Here is a 12,479-nt window from a genome sequence, read left to right as displayed (position 1 = left end):
GGATGCGACGACTTACCTGAAAGAACGCTCGGGTTATGGTACCCGACTAGCGACACATTCGGCTTCGATTTATCACTTAAACGCATTCCGACGGAGATAATTAACCTGCAAAGAAAACCCACGAAGCGGGAACTCCTGCGCATCTATATGTCAATATTTGACATTTTTGGCCTTCTTGCACCATTTACTGTTAAAGCAAAAATAATGCTACGAAATATCTGGAGAACGGATACTAAATGGGACGATGAGATTCCTACGAATGAATATACAGTATTTCGCAACTGGATAACGGAATTACAAACATTGAAAGATTTGCGCATTCCGAGATTTTATTTTCACGGCGAACAAGCTACGAGCGAGCGCGATAATACTAATAACGCTCACTGCAACACCTTGCGCCAGAATGAGACGACTATAGAACTCGAACTTCACATTTTTTGCGATGCTGCTCCTACTGCATACGCTGCCGTCGCTTATTGGCGTAAAATATGTAACATCAATGAAGTACAAGTTTCATTCATCGCGAGTAAGTGTCGTTCGACCCCCGTGAAGAAATACGTAACTATACCTAAACTTGAGATGGAATCAGCCGTTATCGCCTGCAGACTCGCCGACACAATAGCGCGCGAACACAGGTTGACCGCCTACACTCGGTATTTCTGGACCGATTCTTTAATCGTTTTGCATCAAATAAAAAACGATACGCGCGACTATAAAGTTTATGTCGCTAATAGACTTGGCGAAATTGATGAATTATCTCAATCCTGTGAATGGAATTATATACCTACCGACTTGAATATAGCTGACAAAGCCACAAAATTAAATACCTACGAGTTGAATAGCGACTGCGACTGGCTCCGTGGCCCTGAATTCCTGTACTCGCCGCGGGACACCTGGCCAAAGTATGACGCTGCAAAACAAAAGATAAACAAAGATCAGCTGTTACAAGTAAACACGCTTTGTGATATAAAGTATGAAAACTTACCTGTTGTTCCTGATTTGAATAAATTCTCTTCGTGGACCGGACTATGGAGATGTATGGCAAACGTTTTATTGTTTATTACGAGGTGCAGAAGACCTGGTAATGCGCAGATTGATGCCGACACGATGCAACGCGCTAAAACTGAATTATTGCATTACTCACAGATGAAATCGTTTCCAGAAGAGATTTATGCACTGAAAAATAATAAGGCAATCGAACCAAGCAGCCGATTACGCAAGTTAACGCCAATAGGTACTAGATGATTCAGAACGCTTACCAGACCAGTGGCGCGTTTAGCGTTGCTCCCCACAGATGATGATGATTGTCCTTGACGGACAATGGGGCCGAGAATGTAGACGACGCAATAAACTGGACCTGAAATGAATAACCTGAAACATAAAACTTAGTAATTAATATACATTCTAGTTTAATATTATAAAAATAATGTAGGTACACCTTACTTACCCCTGTTGTTTTCTAATCTATGTATGTGTGAATAAAGTGTGCGCGAGAGCATGCATATGTGTGCAACGAGCCTCGGCTATCGACCAATCATGAGTCAGTTTCCGATACGCCTCCGAGCGATACACGCATGTCCATGCGCTCTAACACTTACCTCAAAAAGTATCCCTAGTGTTCTTATTTAGCTCCTCTCTACCTGTGGCTGCAATCGTCGGCTACACCGACCGCTCAGTACTATTTTTAAGCAACTCACTCACACTGTGACGCATGACGCGTGTACAGACGTGCCGTTCACACATGGAAACGCAAGTGATTTTTGATGTATAGCGTGTCCACCCTGTGTCGTTAGTTACTGTCAAAATGTCAGTGTGTTAAAATTTGTCGAAATGTCATTTTGGGCCAAAATGTCATTGTGGGACAAATTCTGTCAAAATGTCATTGTGGGTCAAAATCTGTCAAAATGACATTTTGGGTCAAAATCTGTCAAAATGTCATTTTGGGTCGAAATGTCATTTTAAACTATGTCACTTAGTACCAAACTAACAAAACATGTTAAAATTCACTAAAAATGACATAAACTCTCAAACTGTCACTTTTGACAATTTTCACAGATGTGTCAAACTACATTTTCCATCCCATGACTAATGTTGAAGGTCCTATCAAAATCGGACAAACCGTTTCGATTTGGGATCCAAAACTGTCAATATGACACGGCACTCCGGCATCGCTTCATGGTAGGAATTCCAAAAATACGCACGAAGCGTTTTGCTTCCACATTTCTTATGCGAACTGCCAAGGAGTGGAACGCCCTGCCCGAGTCTGTGTTTCCGCATGAGTACAATTTGCAGCTCTTCAAGGCAAGAGTTAATAGGTATCTCATAGGTCAGCGTGCTCCACCGTAGACCACATCATCACTTACCATCAGGTGGGATCGTGGTCAAACGCCTGCCTATTCATCATAAAAAAAAAAATATGAGTGGTTCTCGTGCAGGTTCCCGTGCCACCGCTGGCTGGGCTCGGGCGTGGACGACGGCTCCACGGAGCGGCTGCTGGTGGCGGCGCGCATGCGCGTGGGCCGCACGCCCGCCCCGCGCACGCCCGCCCCGCACCCGCCCCCGCCCCCCACCCACCTCTCCACCTCCACCATCCAGCACATGATCGGTCAGTATCACACTTACAACTAGTTATACACGCGCCACCGACCGACCCCCGGTAAGAGTAACAATATTCATATTAAATTTGGGCAGCATAGGATTTTTTCTCTTTCACTTATAAATTTTGGTATTTCGCCGTCGCCTACCTATGATGCCATCCGGTCGGTGATAAGGACAAAGCGTGGCACTATTTTCTCTTTCCTCTTATAGGAATCGCAATAAGACTATCTTTCTCTATCAAAGAGTGTCAGGTCCTTGGTCAGTATAGTCTTTAGCCTTTCGACTGAGCTCGTTCGAAGAATCTAAAAGAAGGCGCCATAAAAAAGGTACGTAAAAGCACGCCGAGTCCCGACGCTAAACAGGCTTCTGAAAAAACTTAATTTAACGCCCTGGGGCGCTTCCGCGCACACCCTCCGCACCCTCGGCGGGCGAACTCGTTGTAGACATTTCGTGGTTTAACTCTAAAAATATTAGAATGCATTCGATCGCGACGATGCCATAAAATGCACTGATTTGGACAAAAGGCCGCATCGCCAAACTGAAGGTCGCGAGCGGCTGTCACGTGTTCGGTGCATGTGCCCTGCACAATAAAAATACACACAATTTCTACTTACAGGTGACTGCGTGAACGCGATAGTGAAATGGCACTATCAGTCGAAAAGAGACAAGGACGCGAACTCACTCAGTGTTTTGCTGTGCGGGGAAAATGGGCTCGTCAAGTGCTTGGAGCAAGCCTTCCTCTGCGGGTTCAAGTCCAGCCGCCTCTTCGGCAAGAACTTCTTCATTTGGGATTATTTTGGTCAGTTTTTTAATTAATTTGACATTTATATAGTGTTATAGTAACTTATGAAAAACGCTGTTTATAAATATAAATTACACATACACACAATCACAATATATTTTTTCTACTCGTCGAATATATTCTGTGTATTACAACTTCATATGCAACACTACAACCTTACTCTTTTCAACGTTGGATAGTCTATGGCCCTTCCGACTCAAGCATAAGAATTTTATCGATACGGTTTAGTCAAGTATAAAAATTTTGAAAATAGAACTTCATACATTTCGATAAAATATTTCTTGTTTAAGGAGACTCGATTCAATACAAATTAGCCTACTTAAACACGCTGCGTCGCATCTGCTTTGTGATTGGTTGGCCAACAAAAACATTTTATTTTATGTTGGAGTAGAAACAATTGCTTCATAAGTCAGAAACGCGCATGTGACACCCTTCATATAGCAACATTCATACCCTACGAAAACCGCTTAGCGTTGCTTGTTAGTCTCCATAGGCTACGGTGGCCAAAATCAAGAAAAAAACTGTCTTAAAATTGAGTTTAGCGCGGAGCAGGTACCAGGGCCTCATGAGTTACGAGGAGGTGTCGTTGACCAACCCGCCGGGGGCGCCGGGCCCGCGGCGGCCGCGGCCGGGGCGCGTACGAGTATGAAGGTATCGCGGGCTGCGGCAGCTCGCGTATAGTTGTATACTTTTGGTTTGTTTACCTATATGATTCTACTAAGTGAAAGTATAATTTTTTTGTCTCGTAGAAAAAGTATTGTATACAATAGTGATATAATCAAGCTTTTCAATCTCGTACCTTAACTCAGAACACGGTACTCGACTGAAAAGCTCTCTATTAAATAAATAATAAAATAAATAAAATAAAAATGTTATTTATTTAGGTATCAACCATCAATCAATTATATCACGATTGTATAAAATATTATTATTAATTTTTTTACTATAGCGAAAGTGAAGGACGAGTTCAAGATGAGCCTCTGCGACGAGCCGAGCCCCCAGGCGCAGGCTCGCGCGTGCGGAGTCGCGTACAACTGCCGCCAGGACCAGGAGCACCGCGCCATCTGGCGCTGCTACTGCCATCTCATGGACGAGATCAGCTCCGTCGGCCGCACGCTGGGCAAGGACGGCAAGTTCCAGCTCTTCATCTGTCTGAGCCTGAGGTGAGTCGGTACAGCAGCAGCACCGGCACCTGCTGCTGCCATCTCATGGACGAGATCAGCTCCGTCGGCCGCACGCTGGGCAAGGACGGCAAGTTCCAGCTCTTCATCTGTCTGAGCCTGAGGTGAGTCGGTACAGCAGCAGCACCGGCACCTGCTGCTGCCATCTCATGGACGAGATCAGCTCCGTCGGCCGCACGCTGGGCAAGGACGGCAAGTTCCAGCTCTTCATCTGTCTGAGCCTGAGGTGAGTCGGTACAGCAGCAGCACCGGCACCTGCTGCTGCCATCTCATGGACGAGATCAGCTCCGTCGGCCGCACGCTGGGCAAGGACGGCAAGTTCCAGCTCTTCATCTGTCTGAGCCTGAGGTGAGTCGGTACAGCAGCAGCACCGGCACCTGCTGCTGCCATCTCATGGACGAGATCAGCTCCGTCGGCCGCACGCTGGGCAAGGACGGCAAGTTCCAGCTCTTCATCTGTCTGAGCCTGAGGTGAGTCGGTACAGCAGCAGCACCGGCACCTGCTGCTGCCATCTCATGGACGAGATCAGCTCCGTCGGCCGCACGCTGGGCAAGGACGGCAAGTTCCAGCTCTTCATCTGTCTGAGCCTGAGGTGAGTCGGTACAGCAGCAGCACCGGCACCTGCTGCTGCCATCTCATGGACGAGATCAGCTCCGTCGGCCGCACGCTGGGCAAGGACGGCAAGTTCCAGCTCTTCATCTGTCTGAGCCTGAGGTGAGTCGGTACAGCAGCAGCACCGGCACCTGCTGCTGCCATCTCATGGACGAGATCAGCTCCGTCGGCCGCACGCTGGGCAAGGACGGCAAGTTCCAGCTCTTCATCTGTCTGAGCCTGAGGTGAGTCGGTACAGCAGCAGCACCGGCACCTGCTGCTGCCATCTCATGGACGAGATCAGCTCCGTCGGCCGCACGCTGGGCAAGGACGGCAAGTTCCAGCTCTTCATCTGTCTGAGCCTGAGGTGAGTCGGTACAGCAGCAGCACCGGCACCTGCTGCTGCCATCTCATGGACGAGATCAGCTCCGTCGGCCGCACGCTGGGCAAGGACGGCAAGTTCCAGCTCTTCATCTGTCTGAGCCTGAGGTGAGTCGGTACAGCAGCAGCACCGGCACCTGCTGCTGCCATCTCATGGACGAGATCAGCTCCGTCGGCCGCACGCTGGGCAAGGACGGCAAGTTCCAGCTCTTCATCTGTCTGAGCCTGAGGTGAGTCGGTACAGCAGCAGCACCGGCACCTGCTGCTGCCATCTCATGGACGAGATCAGCTCCGTCGGCCGCACGCTGGGCAAGGACGGCAAGTTCCAGCTCTTCATCTGTCTGAGCCTGAGGTGAGTCGGTACAGCAGCAGCACCGGCACCTGCTGCTGCCATCTCATGGACGAGATCAGCTCCGTCGGCCGCACGCTGGGCAAGGACGGCAAGTTCCAGCTCTTCATCTGTCTGAGCCTGAGGTGAGTCGGTACAGCAGCAGCACCGGCACCTGCTGCTGCCATCTCATGGACGAGATCAGCTCCGTCGGCCGCACGCTGGGCAAGGACGGCAAGTTCCAGCTCTTCATCTGTCTGAGCCTGAGGTGAGTCGGTACAGCAGCAGCACCGGCACCCGCTGCTGCCATCTCATGGACGAGATCAGCTCCGTCGGCCGCACGCTGGGCAAGGACGGCAAGTTCCAGCTCTTCATCTGTCTGAGCCTGAGGTGAGTCGGTACAGCAGCAGCACCGGCACCTGCTGCTGCCATCTCATGGACGAGATCAGCTCCGTCGGCCGCACGCTGGGCAAGGACGGCAAGTTCCAGCTCTTCATCTGTCTGAGCCTGAGGTGAGTCGGTACAGCAGCAGCACCGGCACCCGCTGCTGCCATCTCATGGACGAGATCAGCTCCGTCGGCCGCACGCTGGGCAAGGACGGCAAGTTCCAGCTCTTCATCTGTCTGAGCCTGAGGTGAGTCGGTACAGCAGCAGCACCGGCACCTGCTGCTGCCATCTCATGGACGAGATCAGCTCCGTCGGCCGCACGCTGGGCAAGGACGGCAAGTTCCAGCTCTTCATCTGTCTGAGCCTGAGGTGAGTCGGTACAGCAGCAGCACCGGCACCTGCTGCTGCCATCTCATGGACGAGATCAGCTCCGTCGGCCGCACGCTGGGCAAGGACGGCAAGTTCCAGCTCTTCATCTGTCTGAGCCTGAGGTGAGCCGGTACAGCAGCAGCACCGGCACCCGCTGCTGCCATCTCATGGACGAGATCAGCTCCGTCGGCCGCACGCTGGGCAAGGACGGCAAGTTCCAGCTCTTCATCTGTCTGAGCCTGAGGTGAGCCAGTACAGCAGCAGCACCGGCACCTGCTGCTGCCATCTCATAGACGAGATTAGTTTCACTTATAAAGATGACAATTTGGTTAGCAGTAGCCCTCCCACTAGGTCGAGCCTGCGTCGTGAGGAATAGGAAATTCCAGTAGATTTATCAATAAGATGATGCGAAAAAATACAGATAAAATACGAGTTGCAAAAATAATCTTATGATAAGTATAAACTGTGCGAGCGTGTGAGTGCATATGTGTGTGTGTGAAAAAGCGGTTTAGACAGTATTTTAGATTAAACATTGCTAAATCACAATACGTCTCATCTGTACGAGTATGTACGCATGTGTACCCTCTGCTTGGTGCAGGGAGCACTGGCTGCACAGGATGCTGCTGCCCATGTCGCTGACGCGCGCGACCGCGGACATGTACGAGGAGCAGAGCTTCCTGCGCAAGCGCGGCCTGCTCACCTTCCTGCGCCAGATACTCGAGCCACTCGACGAGTTCGACATCGTGCTGGAGAATTCTCTCACGCAAGGTATTTGAGCAGTGAAACTCATGGTTACGCTCTTGGTAATTTAAGCAGTGAAACTCCTGGTTACGCTCTTGGTTATTTAAGCAGTGAGACTCCTGGTTATGCTCTTGGATACTTAAGCAGTGAAACTCTTGCTTATGCTCTTGGTTATTTAAGCAGTGAAACTCCTGGTTATGCTCTTGGTTATTTAAGCAGTGAAACTCCTGGTTATGCTCTTGGTTACTAAAGCAGTGAAACTCTTGCTTATGCTCATGGTTATTTAAGCAGTGACTCCTGGGTATGCTCTTGGTTATTTAAGCAGTGAAACTCCTGGTTATGCTCTTGGTTATTTAAGCAGTGAAACTCCTGGTTATGCTCTTGGTTATTTAAGCAGTGAAACTCCTGGTTATGCTCTTGGTTATTTAAGCAGTGAAACTCCTGGTTATGCTCTTGGTTATTTAAGCAGTGAAACTCTTGGTTACGCTCTTGGTTATTTAAGCAGTGAAACTCCTGGTTATGCTCTTGGTTATTTACAGTGGTACTTATTTTGTAGTTGGGTATATGTATTTGTTTGTAGCCGCCGTGCAGGTCTCGGCGACTCAAATAAAAAGACTTCGATCTGAAGTAAACTGATATAATCTTCAATAGGTACTGGTTACAGAGGTACAATTAAACTAGGTTCTAGACTAGTAGTTGAATAGGTACTGGGTACAGAGGAAAAATTAAAATCAAAGAGGAAGCAGAAACGATCGATCGTAAATACTTTAGAAATCGTGGACTGACATTGGTTTCCAGGGGCGTAGCTAGAGGATATGGCGCCCGGGGCAGTGACCAAATTTGCGCCCCCTGACGACTGACAAAAGTTTCCCTGCTGCTGCCTTTTGCCCATTTTGACGCCCCCCCCTGCCCCTCCCCCCCTAGATACGCCACTGTTGGTTTCTCATCAATGGCGGCAAGGTATAAATTCATCATGAATTTTTTTGCTGATAGAATCATTCAATTATTGATACGCATCAAATACAATATATAATACTTTCAGTGCCAAGCGCCCCGTATTAAATACAAAAAGAGCACAGTGAATATGTTAAAATACGCACATTTTTATAAACTATTGTAAGTATAGTGTCAAGTGTCATATTATATGCGACCATCCAGACATTTGACGCCGGTACATAACACAAATTTTTCTGTAAGTATTTTTTACTGTGTAGCTATTAAGTTATTATTTAATATGCCACTCAAAATACTCGGGACAGGACACTACGAAATTTATGTTAGTTTTAGGTATGATTTTAACATAATATTAAGTTTAAATGTGATTTATATCTTTATTATGTCTTGCCAGTTGAACCCAAAGATTATTTTTATGGTGCTTATGATAGTTAAGTTAATTTTGTTTTTTTTATACTCCACAATTTATAAATTACTATTATGATTATGATATATACCTACCATAGCCACAATTAGAGTACTTTTTATTATAGTTGTATCATATTCTGACGTTACATGTATTATGTAATGCATGCTTTTTGTTATAAACGTGCCACTATGCCATGTAGTCACGATCTAATGTTACAATTGTGTTTGGACGCGTTATACACAAACTGGTGTCCAGAATTAGCCTCATGCATGAAGTTTATATTTGAACGAAATATGTTTTATTCGGATGTTTGTTACCGTTATATCATGTTACAAATGCATTTCCGTTTTTAAATTACCATTTAATTACTTAAAATTATAAATAAAAAGCACAAAAGTTTGCCCGCGAAAAGCTAGTGAGCGAAACGCTCGAAACGCCACGTGACGTCACGCGTTCGACAGATTAGTGTCATTAGTAGCAAACGTCAGTTGGGCCGCCCAACTTGTGACGTCATCACGCTCTGTCGAATTCGCGCCAAAAATTATGAGCGTTTCAACCGCTCAAAATTTTTCAACATTTTAAATATTTTTTAATAAAATAATGTTAAGGTTTACAAAAGTATTTTTATCATTTCCGGTGTTCCAACGATATAAATTATGAATCCAAAAATAAAAATAAATTCATGCATGGAGCTAATTGGAGTGAACTGACGTTTCCTGGCGTGTAATAAGATTACCGCGTCGCACCATCAACTTTTTATAGCGTAATATTAAATTACGATACAAGTGCGCACAGTAGGAAATTCGCTACGAGTGGCGATCCATTAAAACACGACCGAAGGGAGTTAAAGTCAAATAGAAACGAGTTGCGAATCAGCCAGCTAGGATTATGAGCCTAAAGGCGGTTCCACATTACGAGCAAGTGTGTTGAAAGGTTACTTTTATTTACTTGGCATGCGTTCTCATTCATATTTTTGTTAAAAAATATGATTGAATCATATTTTATGTTAAAATGCAGTCAGATTACTGTGCCTATATAATTCTGGACATGAGTGAAGTTTAGATTAAGATATATTGCAAAGGCGAACGAAGCCTACGCATCTCGCACGAAGAATCGACATGTGGACTGAATTGTATATCATTATAATACTTATTCAATGAGGTATTTGTTCCTTACAGTACAGGCGCCATTAGATATATCGGAGCGTCCAAGGCGCTCATAACTATCTGAATACGCCTCTATTGTCAAGGCGTTAGGCTGTTCAGATATTTTTGAGTACCTTGGCCGCTCCGATATATCTGATAGCGACTGTACTAGTGTACTGTAATCTAAAGTTGTACATTCGCATGCATTTAAATCTTAAATTGGCAACTGGAATCGGGAGGCCCATGATTACCTTTGACCATCTTTTTGCATTTTTAACAGTGAGGTTAGCACAGGAGCGCCGTAGACTACCCGTCTTTTTCTAACTGTATTAATTAGAGGGAAGGCGAGATACTGTCGCGGCACTTCCGTGTTAAGCCTACTGTATCCCTAACATTATTGAGCTCCAAGGGGGCTTGAACACACAGCCATCAGAGTTTTTGGCCAATTGAAGGGTAAAAGAAATGTGTGTCTCAAAAATGTTTAGATCTGGTTTACGAATCTTGTAGCGAGGGTTTATTTCCTTTTTTTTATGTATGACAATTTCTATCTAGTTACTATATTGTAATAGTCGAAGTGGATAATTAAGGGGCCCACTGATTATCAGTCCGCCGGACGATATCAGCATGTCAGTAAGAACGAAAATTTTACAGTTCCCAACAACTGACAGGCCGATATCGTTCGGCGGACTGGTAATGGGTGGGCCCCTTTAATTACAAATCTGGTGTTAACTACAATGCGCTTCTTTCCTCGCTCTGGTTCTTTCCTTGTCCAAAAGATATCTCTGGCCATTCAGCGAGGTAATGCCGCCAGTATTTTTGGCACATTTGGTTCGAGGGATAATCAGAGTGGGGGTAATATTGTATTTGTTGTCATTTAGTTTTACTTTTTCGTAGGTTTATTTTAAGACACTTATTGTACCCTTTTTCTGCAAATAAAATTAATACAATGCTTAAAAGTACTTAGATTTAAATTAGATGATTGATTAATGATTGAGGTCAATATGGTTAAGACCGAATTTATTGTTGGGTAGACGCGCATAGGGTAAGGACTCTCGTTCTTGTATCCGTAAGTACGTCGTTCAGACAAAGTCACAAAGGAAGAGATTCGCTTTTGCTTCACCATCTGTAAGTGAAGTATCAGGGCAATTCAAGTTTTAGTTTGATACTCGATATGTTTCCGATATGATACTGATCTGTTTTTGGTCGGAGGAATGTCACTTTTAACACTGACAATTCAGTATCATTTCGGAAACATATCGAACTAAAACTCGGGCTTCCAGTTTCGAGCGCCATCTTGATAAATAGCCTCGTGATTAATTCCTTTGTATTTTGCTCATTAATATTGTTTAAAGTGTAATATCGATAGTTTATTATACAGTAAACTAATGTGGTAGTGTGCAGTGAATGGAGAATTAATCTTGAAGCGCGTTTAACCACCAAAGTCAAAGTCAATACAATTTTGGAGTCAACAGCCGGTAGCCCACGTGCTTCTTTTACTAACCGTACAATTTTAATCATAAGTATTTAAACTTTAAAAGCTCCTAAGACTTTGATACTGGCTAAATAGTCCCACTGGACTGAAACTATAATTTTAAAAGAATCAGCGATTGACCTGATGTGTATAGACGCGAGTGAAAAGCGACGAAACAGTTTTTAGACGGTCTTCCCTCATGCACGGTCTTCTCCACATTGACCTTACTGCAAAATGAACATTATAGTTTCTTCATATATAATGGAAGGCACTAAAATAGATAACTTTGAAAATTTAAAAAGATTACATTGTAAGGTAACATTTAACCCTCCATAGCGTCTAGTGTCTTTAGTTAGTACTTGAATTTTTTTAGTGCTAATTCTCTTGAAGTTGTAGGTTATTGTGTTAGTTATTTTTAAAAGCAGGGTTTTCTTATAAATTTGTTTATAAGCAATCTCTTATGATATTAATTATATAAGTAGCAAACCAAAGCAAAAGGGTGACATTATACTATTGCTGATTTAAGTAGAATAGACAGCTACATGGCTAGAAAAAAGAAACTTAATCGACTTGTGTGGATTAGTTAGAGTAGATTGTATATATATTGCTTTCAAAATAGAAAAAAAAACTGGCCAAGTGCGAGTCGGACTCGCGCACGAAGGGTTCCGTGCCATTACGGAAAAAAAAACAGCAAAAAAATCACGTTTGTTGTATGGGAGCCCCATTTAAATATTTATATTATTCTGTTTTTAGTATTTGTTGTTATAGCGGCAACAGAAATACATCATCTGTGAAAATTGTAACTGTCTAGCTATCACGGTTCATGAGATACAGCTTGGTGACAGACAGACAGACGGACAGCGGAGTCTTAGTAATAGGGTCCCGTTTTTACCCATTCATGGTCGCTTTACAGATTTACAAATTAATAGTTAGGTTCTTAGGTACGGAACCCTAAAAACGATTGAAGGAGAAACATTCAAAATAAAAGCACCATATTGACTAACTAAAATTTATTTTCGTTGAATTTTCTATCGACCTAGCTATACTCACGCCACTACTCATATTTTACGATATTTTATTATAATAATAGATTCGGCTAAGCCGGCATCTATTGTAATGTAA

General features: G+C 44.6%; 1 protein-coding gene across 1 annotated transcript in view; it reads left to right on the top strand.

Annotated features, from left to right (window-relative positions):
• LOC134741637 (DENN domain-containing protein 5B) overlaps positions 1-12,217 on the top strand; it is a 64,215-nt gene extending 51,998 nt beyond the window's left edge. The window contains exons 20-23 of the mRNA XM_063674491.1: positions 2,436-2,605; positions 3,215-3,397; positions 4,350-4,563; positions 7,236-12,217. Coding sequence (XP_063530561.1) covers positions 2,436-2,605; positions 3,215-3,397; positions 4,350-4,563; positions 7,236-7,413 — 745 coding nt within the window. The 3' untranslated portion in view covers positions 7,414-12,217. The remainder of the gene's footprint in view (positions 1-2,435; positions 2,606-3,214; positions 3,398-4,349; positions 4,564-7,235) is intronic.
• The last annotated feature ends 262 nt before the right edge of the window (positions 12,218-12,479 follow it).

Source organism: Cydia strobilella, chromosome 5, assembly GCF_947568885.1.
Source record: "Cydia strobilella chromosome 5, ilCydStro3.1, whole genome shotgun sequence".
Lineage (NCBI taxonomy): Eukaryota > Metazoa > Arthropoda > Insecta > Lepidoptera > Tortricidae > Cydia > Cydia strobilella.
The sequence above is the reverse complement of the archived record's forward strand: the minus strand, read 5'-3'. Positions and strand labels throughout refer to the sequence as shown.